This window comes from Acanthochromis polyacanthus, chromosome 4 (assembly GCF_021347895.1).
Source record: "Acanthochromis polyacanthus isolate Apoly-LR-REF ecotype Palm Island chromosome 4, KAUST_Apoly_ChrSc, whole genome shotgun sequence".
NCBI classification, from domain to species: domain Eukaryota; kingdom Metazoa; phylum Chordata; class Actinopteri; family Pomacentridae; genus Acanthochromis; species Acanthochromis polyacanthus.
The window spans coordinates 36,118,123-36,133,041 of record NC_067116.1 but is presented as its reverse complement, the minus strand read 5'-3'; the positions used below and the strand labels follow the sequence as shown (position 1 = coordinate 36,133,041).

Below are 14,919 nucleotides of genomic sequence, written 5' to 3'. Positions count from 1 at the left end.
CCATTGCAAAGGCTCCATCACCTCTATTTTTGCAACTGGATGTTGGAACATCTAAGATCATCTGATTTAACATGCAAGAGTTCGCTAAGTAAGCAGGCACCAACCCATTTGCAACCTTAAAAGCAAACAATAAAATCTTAAAATCAGTCCTAAAACTAACAAGAAGCTAAAGGAGGGAGGCAAATACTGGAATTATGCCTGTTAACAGATGAGCAGCTGCAGATGATAAAAAGCCAACTGTTCTACACCCACATACAAAAGATTACAATAGTCCAACCATGTGGTAATAAAGTCATGAATAATTTTTCCAAAGGCACACAGATGTGATCAAGTTAATGTTTATTTTAAATCTGGTCTGTGTAGTAGAGCTGCAGTTGTCAACTATTAATTAATCTCCAACTATTTTGATGATTAATGAATGGTTTTTAAAAGAAAAAAGTAAAAATAAATCCTCTTATTCAATCATCCAAAATCTAAATATTTCCTTGTTTCTTCACTCCTTTTTGACAGTAAATTGAATTTTCTTGGTTTCTGGACAAAATAAGACATTTAAATATGCTGTCCAGGGCTTTAGGGAGCACTGATGGTCATGTTTCACAATTTTTAGACATTTTATAGACCAAACAAACATAATTTAAAGAAATCACATCACTAACAGTAAGTACCTCTACATAAAACTCTAAATTACACATCATAGTCATATTTCGAATTCTTTTTATGGCCACATTCCCTTTAGCTCTCTCCTTGTCACTCTTCTTCCCTAACATCTATCGTTTTCTATTTTTAGGGTCCGAGCACCGATGGTGCCAAATGACCCTATGAAACCCTAGGGTTTCTTTTTCTTCTTCTTCACTCTTTTCAAACTCCACTTTGGCGGCCTAAACATACCCCAAAACACGTCAAACTTTGCATGCACATCAGGACTGGCGAAAAATTTTATATTTTATGGGCGTTGCGCACTTGTGGGAAAATGGCTCCATAGCGCCCCCTGCAAAATTGAAAAAGTGGTCATTAGGCCAACTGCCACTGTTTCATCTACAGCCACAATATGTGGTGGGCTTATGCGGCACATCAGGAAACACAAAAAAGTCAATCATGACCATACTGTAAACCCAACATTAAGTCAGCCATCTTGAATTCGCTGTAAATTTTTTGAGATTAATAACTCCTTGGGGGTAGCCTAAGTCCGAGAGAGCTCAAACATGGCCAGTATATGCAACAGTCCTTCCTGATGAAAAGTTATCAAAATGCTCTGCAAAAATTTGAGGATGTGGCCATAACGGCTTCAAAAAATTTTGATCCTTCGCTGTGAAAGAGGAAATGGTGTCTAATTCTCCTGTGCATGCTCTGATCTGCCTGAAACTTTACATGTGATCCAGCCCTCATCACATCCATAGGCTGACAACCACTCTCGGTCGCAGCTCCACCTGGTGGACATGCGTGGATTCGCCAACCAGCAAGGATGTGAGGACCCATCCAGCTTTAATTCATTTTTAATCCCTGTCTTTGTCTTTAACCATGTTTTTTATGTTTACAAAAGTTGATTGCAAACCACTTAAAGAGATGAAGGCCTTAAGGGTATCTGTAAATCACAAAAGTCTCCTTTCAGGGTGCTAGAAGCCTACTTTTTGACACTCACCATGCTTCGCTGCTCAAATCTCCATATTTCTTACAGTATGATGGTAGTAAAACCATGAGGAATGTCAAAGGTTAAAGTACAAAGTAAGAAGGTTAAGGGTGGAATGAGATGCCACATACATAATTGGGAGCAGCTAAAAAGCAGGTAATATTCACAGAGCCCTTAGTGTCTTCAGTGCAACTTGGGTTTAGTGAAAAGCAGTGAAATATGAGAGGACGAGTCCCAGCAGGAATATGTATTAGGTCAACTGTTTCTATCATTCACAGCAGTTGCCTCCTGGTGGAATAATTCATTAGTCAGAACCTCGAAAAAGCCTTGGATGGACTTCATTCGAGCCTGAGTTTGGTGAAACACAAAATTTATGGAATGGAAATTGACCCTTATTAGTTGTTGCTTTGAAGTTAAAACCATCTTCGAATTTAAACATCGTAAGTCATACAGTGTGTAATCAAGCCAGTTCGTAAGTACATGCGCTGTTATTAAAGAAAATGGTTTTCACTGGAGTCTGCTGTTAAATAAAAGGCATCACAGCAGGGGAATTCAGGTAAAACTTGCATAAAACAAATAAAAGGAAGCACAGTCTATCTCCCCTAAGCCACATCAAACCCTCGTCATCCTCCCTTGCAATCACGAAGGATTAAGATCTCATAAAGTCAGGCATCTTTTCCTCTTAGTGATCCAAGAGTAGCACATTCCTTCATTAACCACAACATCCACAGCATCACAACAGCAAAGCCTCCGTCTGACCACCGTAGACAGACATGCTGTTTTTGGTCAGGTTTGTAATAAAGTCTGAAAACATCCTGTCTTTCAGAGCCGATGAGGATTTGGGAAAAAGTTTGCAGGTCTTGTTGGGAGACAATTTTACTAACACCGTGGATTTCCGAGGCCCGAAAACATCCTATCATGGAACGGCTGCTGGGGTTTGTCCTGTGGTCTCCAACTTTCCACCTTGTGCATGTGAATATGTAGAACTCTGGTGAAGAGTTCAACAAAAGAATTGTCTCTTTCTGGGTTGTTTCCATTTTGATCAGCAGGAGCATCAAAAATATTGAAACAAAGAACAGTCATAAAGACAGAAAACTGTTTTATTAATGCAATTTTCATTATTAGCATTAGTAATCATATTTATATACTTTTTACAAACACATTGCAGATAGAATAATTTGATGTCTTTAATGTTTGCTATGTGTAAACCACATAGCAAACATTGACATGACTGATGGAGTTTAATTGTATTATACCAAAAGCAGATGCCTTATTCTTGCAAACTTTAAAAAAAATAATCCTCTATCTTCATGTTACTTATTATTTGGATACTTTGCTTAAGTAAAAAACAATAGTACTACAGTATAAAAATACTAAATTACAAGTAAATTTCCTGCATTTAAAATCTTACTTAAGCAACAGCACAAAGCATCAGCATCACAATATAATGGAATTACTTAATATAAAAATAAGCATTGTGCAGAAAAGCCAATTTCAGACTCATTTATGCAATAGTATTGGAACATAATTATCAATTCGTTATTTTAATGTTGCAGTTGGAGCTCATTTGAATGAACATTTATACTTCCAAGAAGCTTAATCTGTAAGAGTAGATAATATTTTGTCGTGTATTTATTGCAGCAATCTCAACCTACAAAATAACCCATATCCAAAGCTAAAAATAAATGTAGTGAGTAGAAAGTGTAATATGTACCTCCAAAATACAGTGGAGTAGAAGAACAAAGTAGCATGATATGGAAGTATTTAAAGTAAAAGTCCATTAAAATGGTAAAAAAAAAAAAGCAGTACTTGAGTACATTCATTTAGTAAAATGCTATAAATAAAGAGTGCTTTTACATATGTAATGATGACAAAGACCTGTTAGATGAATATGCACATAAAGATAAACTTCTTTCGGTTTGGGAACTACAATGTTCTGATTAAATGTAGTCTAATATTCATATATGATATATAGTATAATATTATATTTGATGTGACAAATCCACTGTAGAAATATTATATCCTAAATGTGCATACTGTATGTGTCTTATTAAAAACAGTCATGCGTTTCATTTTAACCAGTTTTGATGCTTAGTTTAATTTAGTTTGTTTAATTATAGTTTTTCTAGGCATCATGAGACTGTCTGATGTTTATTCCAAAGAGGAAACAAAGAAAAGAAGAGAATTATTTTAAAGAATTCTTGTAAACTCAAGACAGTAGTCAAATTAAACAATACCAGTTATCTTTTGTGACAGCTCCAAAGCCTTCTTAACTAGTTTTGTGCTTTTGAACCTTTGAAATCATTCAAACTTCATACAGTCAAAACCCTTGAGGGCCCCGCTGAACACACCAGCACCGACAGTAACTGTGCTGATTTGGAGTCACAAGAGGAAAAAGGAGGGAAGCCTTCACAGCGATGTCTTCGACCTCTAGTGACCTGTAGTCTGGCACACATTCCCCCCCCCCAAAAAAAAAATCTGGCTCACGGCTGAAGTGAAGCCTTCCCGATGAGGGAAAAATGCAGCTTTCCTGCTTTCCACAACAAGTTGTTGCTTCCTGTGAAGTCCCCAAACAAAAGCAGAGGTCTGGATAAACAGAGCAATCAAGTGTTTTAATGACACCTTTTACAGAGAAAATTTTTAGTAGGCATTTTTGTTGATAACCAGGTGAAAGATTTCATGTAGAGGATCAGAAAAGCTTCATATATTATAGATAAGTGAGGAAAACACACCATTAGACAAAATAACCCTTTTGAAACATTTTAACTGTAAGCTGTTTCTCCTGGGTTTAGTCAGAGCTGCATGTGTCTGTGCATGTGTCACATCTTCAGTACATCTGGGAGGCATCAGTCACAGGTGTATGCATAATTCCTGCTCAGAGACTTCCAGCTCCGGGGTCGTTTATTATCCAAACTCCCCTGTTATCACTGCAGTGTTTGTACTGAACACCCCACTTTCCTCTTTAGAGACTCGCTCCTCTTAAACCTCCTCCACCCCCTCATCCCTCTCTGGATTCCTGCCTGAACAATCCTCTGCTTCCCTCTTCCAAATCTAGGAGTGAATCTGAGACATGGAGCGATCTGTTGCTCTCATCAGGACCCTGGAGCTCCTGTTTTTCATAAATTATGCTCTTTTCCAAGTCTATCTTTGTCAGTCCTGGGAAGGGAAAAACTCCAAACTTGTCTTGGAATATCCACTGTGGAACAATCAAAGAGGACTTGCAATAATCTCTGCTATCTTTTCATATTATCTGGAAGATATTTTTAACATGATCTGCTCCTAACAGAAGGAATCCTTTACAAAGGAAGACAAAGAAAGCAGATTTTATTCAGAAATGAACCAAGCTTTTATTAAAAAATAAACACAGATATTATGTGACACATTTTTTTTAAACTACAAATTCTTTAACTACAGGTTGTGATCATAAAGCAGTTTTCTCCTTCAGCAATAAAATTGTCGAAGTAATACAGAGTTGAGAACATTTTGTAGCAGATACAGTCATCTTTAATCTTCCTGCTTCTTCTTCTTGCTCTGTGGTGAGACATGGTTGTTTTGAGAGAAGTGCTCAGACATGGCAGCAAGAGCTCGGTAGCGGTGAGAGATTGTGTTCTTCACTTCTTTGGGCAGTTCGGCATATCTAGAAATAAGAAATCAAATGTGAGCACAGGGATGGAGATGTTTTCTTTTGGTGAAAATGTAAAATAATAGTGTCACTTTATCCAAAGCCCAAACATAAGGAGAAAAGATCATGTGATTTGATGCGTTTGATTTTCTCAGACAGTGTGTTAACCTCTGGCTACCCCTGGTGGTATAAAAGAAGAATTTCAAACATCCTTTGCTTACGTTTTATCATATCCGTCTGGCTGGAAACAAGGATCCCATCCAAAGTCTCGAGGACCCCTTGGTTCCACAATTCTCCCCTAAAAATATCCAGAGAAAATAGACAATTACAAAATACTCACATAAGCATAATGGGGCAGTCAAATAGAGATAAATTCTCACCTCTGTTTTCCCTCTGAAGAGCTCTACAGGTTGATCTTTACCAGCAGAGAAAGCAAATGTGCAGAGAGCCCATGCTGATTTATCTTCAAACCCAGCTAGGAGTTTGTACAAACCTAAAAAACAACATCCAAAAAGATCAGACATGTTGGAAGAGTCACATCACAGTTTTTCTTTACAGCTCTACAGAACTTTTTATTTTTATTTTTTAAAATTATGATATATTGCACTGCTTTGTATATCTGTAAATATACTGCACTGTCATCTGTAAACGCCTAACTACACGGCATTTGTAAATATCTATCTACTCGTACACCAGCCAGGCGGTATTTTACGACACTATTGCCCTCCCCATTGCATTGCATTGCTTGTTTTTCTGCTGTGCCTTGCATGTCTGCACCGAGAAACAGCATTTAAATTGGGCCTATTTCCTGTGCATATGGCAGAATTGACAATAAAGTTCACTCTTGACTCGCTGACTGAAGTGGATGGTAGAGAAGCGAGGGCTCCATAGATTTATGAATACTAGAGGAAGCAATTGTGCAGAGTTACATCCAAGCTATCCTGCTAGGCAGGAAGGGACTATTTTCATGGAAAACAACTTTAACTATTTCACTTTGGTATTCAGAGGTGGATATTTAGGGGTTTGGAGATGGACTTTAAAAGTCTTACAATATATATATATTTATTTCAATTCTTACCTTCAGGCTTGAGCTTATCCAGAAACCATTTACTGCAAAAACAAGTGCATATATTCAGTGAAATATTGCTCATTACTAGTATTTCAAATAAAATTACTGAATGCATATGATAGCTATTATGCTTACATGTAAGGACCAGGTAGCCCCCCCAAAGCACTGAAACAAAGACAGGTGTCTTCTACGATGACTGGCCCATCAATCTAAAGAACAAAACAGAAACAACATAAGGCTCATCTCATTTCTTCTTTTGGAGCTTTTACATCTCCTCTGTCCTCCGTACTTCAGTAGGCCATCTCTATCTCAGTTCTTAAAATGTATCTCACGGACACAGAACAGAGAATAATTGCTGGAAGAGCTATGGGAAAAGATGCATGGGTATTATCTCATTTTGGGCAACTGTAATGTATAAAGCAGGCAGAATGTACAAACCATGTTGAGAGCAAAACTGATAAAAGTATATATATAATACATATCTATCAATCATAATATGTAACTCTTTCTTTGTACAGTAGCTGCTCTGTAGTGTGTGACAACTCCTTCAGACTTCAGAGTCAGAGACATGAAGAGATGAGTTGAAGACACTTAAACGATGTACAAACTGAGAAATGAGAATAGGGGTAGGCATTGTTTCTGATTCACATATGGTACAGACAGATGTCTGCAGGGACATTAAACTGTACCTGCCGTGCAGCTTCCTTGCACTTCTGTATAGAAATCTCATCTGGCTCTCCTTGGTACTCAGGCACTGAATAAAGAAATTGTTTAATGAGCAGTGACTACATATAATGAAGGAGTTCACTAAAGGTATGTCCATTGATACTTACAGTCAATCTTTTTTGACACTAGTTTGTATGGAAACTTGTCTCCCAGAATCTGAACGACCTAATGGGTGCCAAAAAGAGAGCAAAGCAGATTTCCAGTGAGGCTGTTTTCTCTTTTTCTGCTGGAAATCAACCAAGAAGATAAAGTTACAGCTCGTGTTTAGTTGCCTGTATTTAGCAAACACAGTCTGGAGCAAAACAAAATGGCCATTGTGCAAATATTTTGTCAGAAACGGTTTAGACCGAACAACGTCACTGTGAACAAACAGTCAGTTTCTGGAATTAAATGTTTGACTCTTACTTCTTCGAGTTTCTTTGCGTTTCCAGTCACGAAGACCAGAGACCTTCCAGCAGGTACAGCCATGATGAACGACGCCCGGATGACTAACATTACCGGACCGGGCACATCCGGCTCAGCAGTGGCCAATAAAATCCACTCTGACAGCCTCAGCCAATCATAGGAGAGAATGTAGCACCGCCTCCAAAGGTTAGACCAATCAGACCGCGGTACTCTTGTATTGCTGTCCGGGTGGAAAAGGGAATACGAGGTGCCATGTGGAGAAGAGCCTGAAATCAAGTCCTGTACGGTAAATATTTGGACTGAACTGCAATGAGTCTTTTACCTCGAACCGCCGAAGAGTTCAGCTCTGCTGAGTACTGGGAGAGATTTTTTAAGAAGCGCGGAGAGAAAGCTTTTGAATGGTATGGAGACTACAACAAACTCTGCGGCGTACTGCATAAATACATCAAAGTGCAAGACAAGGTAAAGTGGGATCTATCAGGGGGTTAATGATACACTACATTTTACTGTTTTCATTCACATACAAGTAATGTGTACGGTATACAAGAGAAATGAGTACACTTCTGTGCGAAATGTCAAATAATTACAAACTAAATCACTTCTCAATAGTCGCAGTGTATCTCAGCTGTCAGCTCGGGTGTTTCCTTTTAAGAACCATCAAAATACTTTAAAGAGATCATGCTGAAAATACAGGCCTCAAGGTAGAAATCTAAAGCAGCAAAGGTGAATACACCTGGAATCACTGACACACAATTTAGGAAACCTGTGATCACTGAAACAATATTAAATGCACCAGTGATTTACAGTCAGCCTAACTGCATGAACATGGTAATAAAAAGAGTAAAAAGAAACAAACAAAGTAAACCACAGTTACATAAAACAATGGATTTAAGGTGTGTGTATTCTTTACGTGGTCCAGAAGTTAAAAATGCTATAATTGCTCCTTCAGGTGCTGGTGGTTGGTTGTGGTAACTCTGAGTTGAGTGAACAGCTGTATGATGTCGGCTACAAACATCTCACCAATATAGACATCAGTGAGACAGTGGTGACTCACATGAACCAGAGAAATGCCGACCGCAGACCAGGTCTCGCCTTTCATCAGGTAGATGCTACACAAACTCCATATGAAGACGCTAGCTACCAAGCTGCTCTGGACAAGGGCACCTTGGATGCAATGGCATCTGAAGAGGAAGGAGCTTTGGCCAGGAACATGCTCACTGAGGTAAGAAACCAAGTATACATAATTTTCTATATCACCAGTGTACATCTTTGTATTCTTCTCACTGATTTATTGTGTTTGTAGGTGGGCCGTGTGCTAAAAGTCGGTGGGCGGTACGTCTGTGTGACACTGGCTCAGGAGAGTGTCATAAAGTTGGCAGTGGATCATTTCGTTCAGCTTGGGTGGGCGGTGAGGCTCCACTGCCTGCAGGAAGAAACTGGGCCTGATGAAGACTCCTTTGCTCTGCCTGTGTTTGTTCTGGTCTGCACCAAATTCCGTCAGCCGATGCCCATGCCCATTCTAGAGATGTGTCTTGGAGAGGATGGAGCCCCGGTCCGTCACACACAAGTTTCAGAGCTGTTGTCAGCTGTGAGGGAACATCAGGCTTACTCTGTCTTGAGAAAGAGGCTCCGCACAGGCACTGATGCCAGCTCAAACCTCTCACTAACTCTCTGCCACGCCAAGACCGGCCTCCCCAGATACACTCTCACAATACAGGATTCTCTCCCTGGTGCCAAAGTGCCAAGACCAAACCAGTTTGCTGTATTTATTGGTGAGCCTTTTTGTCATCTCTTTGTGTGTCTGCATTATTGTATACGTAACACTGGTTGTATTTTGTTCTTCTTTGATGATTACCCTTCTTGTTCAATCAGTGCCTCAGGGGAGTGAGACAGCTTGGCTCTACAGCTCCACCGAGGGCCGAAGGCAGCTGGCAGCCAGTGCTAACTTTCGGCGCCTGGTCATAGTTGCAATGCACAGGAATCAGGAGTACAACGACATGGAAGCTGTTCAGTCAGAACTTTCACCTATGGTGATGGATTTGGCTCCCCCAGGCATGCCAGCCAACCATCAGGTAAACAGACTTAAATCTTCCCTTTTAAAATGCTTTTTAAAACAAAAAAACATTTTATGTCACCAAAATAAGTGCATCAATTTGAACTCTCTATCCCCAATCAGGTGCCCTTTCTGTCAGTGGGAGGCGACCTTGGTTGGCGAGAGGAGGTCAGCAGGGGTGTGAGTCAGCTGAGTGGGGAGTTTATTGTGGAGAACGTCAAAGGAGAAGATGGACAACTGTATCGCAGACTTGTGTTCATGTCTAACACTGCCCTTGTCCAGTCAGAGAGCCGTCTTGTCTCATCGAATACTGGTAATTTCTTATTTCCTTTCACTTTTCTCTCAGTTTATTATGTTTTTTTTCTTCATGATCTTAATAAAATAAATTATTCAGCTAGATGATAAAAGTAGAACTGTAGCATAATAATAAATTCATAGTCTTTAATTTGACAAACAAACTAATGTTTTAATATTATTGTGTCTTCATCAGAGTCATAGTTGTATTGAAACATCAGTCTGTATGCTCAGTTAAAGGCTGTATACTGCATTTGTTCTTTCATCCACTGGAATTTTGCTGTTCTGAAGCTGAGAAGCACCTGGTTCAGCTGCATTGGGCTGGATGATACACAGAGAACCCTCTTTTTTTTTTTTTTTTACAGCAAATGAACCGATCAAACACCACCAACGATGCACATAGATACACCAGTGAGCCAAAACATTAAAAACCCCTGCGTGATATTAGGCAGGTAGTTGCAATGTAGTGATGTGTGTGTGAACATTTATTTTCACAGTTTAAGAACAAAATGTCCTGGCACAACAGTTAATATCAAGTTAGAAGTGGATACATATAGAAACACACTAAACAAAGACATACAAATACATAATTTAAATAGCAAAAGTACTATATAAATGTGTATTGGTGTCCTTGCAGTGTCAAGTCAAAAGAAAAAGAACAAAAAGAAAGCCAAGGCTGCTCCAGTAACATCCTCATCCCCTCTGTCAGTGGACATTGGCTTCCTCTGCTGTGCTCATCATGAAGTCATGGTGGCTGCTCTTGCTTTGCTTGGTCTGGGATTGCCACAGAACAAAGGTGTGTGACTGTGTGCGTCTGTTCTGTAGATCCATGCCAAAGTAAAAAAATATCACAATTAATCCAGTTTACCTGTGTGTTTTCTCTACTCCCACCTCATCTTGCTTCTTAGACGTCCCAGTGTCAGTGCTTCTGGTGGGGCTCGGTGGAGGAGGCCTGCCTCAGTTCCTGCGAGGCTTTGTGCCTAATGTAACTGTTGAGGTTGTAGAACTGGATCCTGATGTTCTGGAAATTGCAAAGACGTGGTTCGGGTTCCAACCAGATGATCGTTTGACTGTCACTGTTGGGGACGGCCTTGAACGAATCTGTGCTTTGGAGAAAGGAGGTCAGTGAAGGAGCAGAACAAAGTTTGGTTACAACAGTGAATATATTAACAGTGGCAAGAAGTGACTGTGGCTTTTCTCTCTCTGTAGGTGGTCGATTGTTCGATGCCATCATGTTCGATGTAGACAATAAAGATAGCACTTTGGGTATGAGCTGTCCTCCTACTGCTTTTGTAGAAACACCCATCCTGCAGAAAGTCTCCAGCTTGCTAACTCCCAGAGGTACAGACACACTAATTGTTTCTTTATTTGTTTGAAAATGTTGTGTTTTCAGTGAAGTAATGACCAAACTATCAAACCGCTGGCATATTCAAAAGCTGTTGTGCCTTCTGGTGGCTTTATTAGAGACTTGTAAACCTTCAGCAGTCTCATTCCAAAAACCTATTATGTCTTGCTAGGTTTTTGTGTTTACATTCCTTTTTGTGTTTTCTGTCCTTATCGCTCTCTGCCAGGTCTGTTCATACTGAACCTTGCATGCCGTGACTCGGCCCTGAGGAAGAGCGTGCTTGAGCGTGTGAATGGTGTGTTTCCCACCATCCTCTCTCGAAAGATTGAAGAGGAGATCAATGAAGTCCTTCTGTGTTCTCGTGGAGACAAGGAGACATCGGTTAGCATCCTTCCATCCTTGAACCAAGCAGCCAAGAATCTGCAGAGCGCTCTGAACTCAAACAGGACTGAACCCAACCGCAGGCCTCATATAGACATTGCAGAGTTGTTAAAAAACCTGAAAGTTGTGTGACCAAGTGAAGCTGGTTTTAATCGCGTGCCAGGACTGTTTGAGATAATATAAATGATATAATGAAATATGAGAGCAACTGCATTGGTCTTTGCTTTTCAGTGCAGTGTAATGAAGGAAAAACCCACAATTCTCACTGAAATCACTTGAAACTCACAAAAGTAACAATAAATAAAATTTATTGAAAATGAAATAATCAAAAACAGCCATTACTTTTGAATTGTTGATTAACATAATTATTAAAAAAAACAAACTAATGAAACAGGCCTGGACAAAAATGATGGTACCTCTATAAAAGATTGAAAACTATTTGACCAGAGTGACATGATTAACTCAGGTGTGTCATTTAATTGACATCACAGGTGTTTCCAAACTCATAATCAGTCAGTCTGCCTATTTAAAGGGAGACAAGTAGTCACCCTGCTGTTTGGTGAAAAGGTGTGTACCACACTGAACATGAACAACAGAAAGCGAAGGAGAGAATTGTCCCAGGACATCCGAAAAAAATTATAGACAAACATCTTAAAGGTAAAGGCTATAAGACCATCTCTAAACAGCTTGAAGTTCCTGTGACAACAGTGGCTCATATTATTCAGAAGTTCAAGACCCACGGGACAGTAGCCAACCTCCCTGGACGTGGCCGCAAGAGGAAAATTGATGACAAATTGAAGAGACGGATCGTTCGAATTGTATCCAAAGAGCCCAGAGCAACCTCCAAAGAAATTAAAGGTGAACTCCAAGGCCAAGGTACATCAGTGTCAGATCGCACCATTCGTCGTTGTTTGAGCCAAAGTGGACTTCATGGGAGACGACCAAGGAGGACACCACTGCTGAAAAAAACTCATAAAAAAGCCAGACTGGAATTTGCAAAAATGCATGTTGACAAGCCACAAAGCTTCTGGGAGAATGTCCTTTGGACAGATGAGACCAAACTGGAGCTTTTTGGTAAGGCACATCAACTCTATGTTCATAGACTCAAAAACCAAGCATACGAAGAAAAGAACACTGTCCCTACGGTGAAACATGGAGGAGGCTCAGTAATGTTTTGGGGCTGCTTTGCTGCATCTTGCACAGGGTGTCTTGAAAGTGTGCAAGGTACGATGAAATCTGAAGACTATCAAGGCATTCTGGAGAGAAATGTGCTGCCTCGTGTCAGAAAGCTTGGTCTCAGTCGCAGGTCATGGGTCTTCCAACAGGACAACGATCCAAAACACACAGCCAAAAACACCCAAGAATGGCTGAGAGAAAAGCGTTGGACTATTCTAAAGTGGCCTTCTATGAGCCCAGATCTGAATCCCATTGAACATATGTGGAAGGAGCTGAAACATGCCATTTGGAGAAGACACCCATCAAACCTGAGACAACTGGAGCTGTTTGCTCATGAGGAGTGGGCCAAAATACCTGTTGACAGCTGCAGAACGCTCATTGACAAATACAGAAATCGTTTAATTGCAGTGATTGCCTCAAAAGGTTGTGCAACAAAATATTAAGTTATGGGTACCATCATTTTTGTCCAGCCCTATTTCATTAGTTTGTTTTTTTTAAATAATTATGTTAATCAACTATTCAAAAGTGATGGCTGATTTTGATTATTTAATTTTCAATAATTTTTTATTTATTGTTACTTTTGTGAGTTTCAAGTGATTTCAGTGAGAATTGTGGGTTTTTCCTTCTTTAACTGAGGGGTACCAACAATTTTGTCCACGTGTGTATATGTATACATCTAGTGTGAATGCAGAGACTAATCAATATTCAGAGCCCATTCATTTGTCCCAGCCAATAAAATCATAAAAAAGCAGAAAACCATTATTCTGAAAAGCTGTTATAACCTTACCCTTAGAACCAACAACACCTATGTGGCAGGTTGGCCTTTTTCTTCAGCACTCATTTTTCAAACTGAAATGTTACGATGATATCATGGAATGAATGAAACATTGAGCAAAAGGCACAAACAACAAATGCCAACATAGCAGTAAGAGAAATCCATGGGTTTTGCATATAGAAACAGATTTAACTACGCTAAAAAATGTGGGACTTACCAATGACACAAAATAAAACCTTTACATAAATAACGGCATTTCCACCATAAAGTGGTACAAATTGGCAGAGATTGGTGCATAGAATTCACCAGAATTAAGTGTTTTATGATCTATTTAATGCGCCCCCGTCCATTGTTTCAAATAAACCCCAGTACAGTGCCTATAAAAAAATATTATCTATACTTCCCGGATTCATTTCACCCTCTGCCTTTATAAGCCACTAAGAAACCAGCTGCTGTGAATCATCCCAGCGTCATGATGCTGCCACCACCATGCTTCATGGTGTGCTTGATGTCTGCCAAAACATATCATCTCATCTGATCACCAAAAAGGTACATTTAGGGTTCATCAGACCAAAGAATCTTCTTTCAGTTGCCTTTAGTCTCCCACATGCCGTCTGGTGAACTCTAGCTGAGATTTACTGTAAGGTTTTCTCAACAATGACTTTTTCTGCAACTCTGTTATGAAGCTTGACTATTGAAAGACATGGGCAACAGTTTTTGTATGTACAGTCCCTCTGGTCTCAGCCACTGAAGCTTGTAACTCCTTCAGAGGAGTCATAGTTGTCTTGGTGACCTTGATCACTAATCTCTTTCTGGCATAGACAGCTTGCTCAAGACAACTTTACACATATGCTATATTCCTTCCATTTCTTTGTCATTGATTTAACTGGAGTTCAAGTGATGCCATGTGACCTTGAAATTTGCATCTTGCAACTTGCATCCATCCCCTGACTAATACTGTTCAATAACCATATCACAGGGTTGCTTGAAGTTTCTTTTGTTTTCACTGTGTAGTTGCAGCCAGGACTAGTGATTCACCTGTGACTGTACTTTCCAGATGCAGGTGTCTTTATACGTCAATCACTTGAGATCCGTTCACTGCACTCAGATTTTCTAATTCCACTAATTTTGAAACTTCTGGTACCATTTGGTTGTGCCTGTGTTGCATGGGGTGAGTCACTTTAAAAGGGGTAAATACTTACACGAGTACTTGTTTTACATTTTTTATTGACATTACTTTGAATAAATCACTTCCAACTTCGACATGAAAGTTTTTTGGGGGCAAATTCTTTTAAGTAAAGACAAATTGATCATTATTCAATGTTGAAAGAAACAAAAAGGGAAAACTTTAAAGCTGAAAGAATACTTTTTAGATGCAATGCATGTTTATAGAAACAATCACAAGTAAAAACCATTTTGACTTTACATTTTGATGGAGTGGTTTTA

The 14,919-nt window shown here is 39.5% G+C and overlaps 2 protein-coding genes across 2 annotated transcripts; one reads left to right on the top strand and one right to left on the bottom strand.

Moving 5' to 3' along the window:
* Positions 1-4,949: 4,949 nt before the first annotated feature.
* On the bottom strand, positions 4,950-7,558 carry itpa (inosine triphosphatase (nucleoside triphosphate pyrophosphatase)). The gene is made up of 8 exons (XM_022192665.2): positions 7,450-7,558; positions 7,152-7,209; positions 7,008-7,072; positions 6,454-6,527; positions 6,328-6,359; positions 5,630-5,742; positions 5,471-5,547; positions 4,950-5,264 (listed from the first exon to the last, which is right to left on the bottom strand). The coding sequence occupies exons 1-8, from the start codon at positions 7,537-7,539 to the stop codon at positions 5,132-5,134; spliced, it is 642 nt and encodes a 213-aa protein (XP_022048357.2). The 5' UTR covers positions 7,540-7,558; the 3' UTR covers positions 4,950-5,131.
* A 125-nt stretch (positions 7,559-7,683) lies between these two features.
* Positions 7,684-14,736, top strand: mettl13 (methyltransferase 13, eEF1A lysine and N-terminal methyltransferase). The gene is made up of 9 exons (XM_022192666.2): positions 7,684-7,911; positions 8,399-8,671; positions 8,753-9,221; positions 9,322-9,521; positions 9,626-9,815; positions 10,434-10,592; positions 10,705-10,917; positions 11,006-11,137; positions 11,368-14,736. Exons 1-9 carry the CDS (start codon positions 7,759-7,761, stop codon positions 11,652-11,654), a joined length of 2,076 nt encoding a protein of 691 aa, XP_022048358.1. The 5' UTR covers positions 7,684-7,758; the 3' UTR covers positions 11,655-14,736.
* Positions 14,737-14,919: the final 183 nt, after the last annotated feature.

Excerpts from the sequence above, each read along its gene's own strand:
- mettl13 (XM_022192666.2), top strand. The coding sequence starts at position 7,759 with ATGAGTCTTTTACCTCGAACCGCCGAAGAGTTCAGCTCTGCTGAGTAC. Across the intron at positions 9,522-9,625 it reads GCATGCCAGCCAACCATCAG|GTGCCCTTTCTGTCAGTGGG; the intron begins GTAAACAGACTT and ends ATCCCCAATCAG. Across the intron at positions 9,816-10,433 it reads TCTTGTCTCATCGAATACTG|TGTCAAGTCAAAAGAAAAAG; the intron begins GTAATTTCTTAT and ends GTGTCCTTGCAG.
- itpa (XM_022192665.2), bottom strand. The coding sequence starts at position 7,539 with ATGTTAGTCATCCGGGCGTCGTTCATCATGGCTGTACCTGCTGGAAGG. Across the intron at positions 6,360-6,453 it reads GGGCTACCTGGTCCTTACAT|TAAATGGTTTCTGGATAAGC; the intron begins GTAAGCATAATA and ends TTGTTTTTGCAG. Across the intron at positions 5,548-5,629 it reads TCTTCAGAGGGAAAACAGAG|GGGAGAATTGTGGAACCAAG; the intron begins GTGAGAATTTAT and ends GGATATTTTTAG.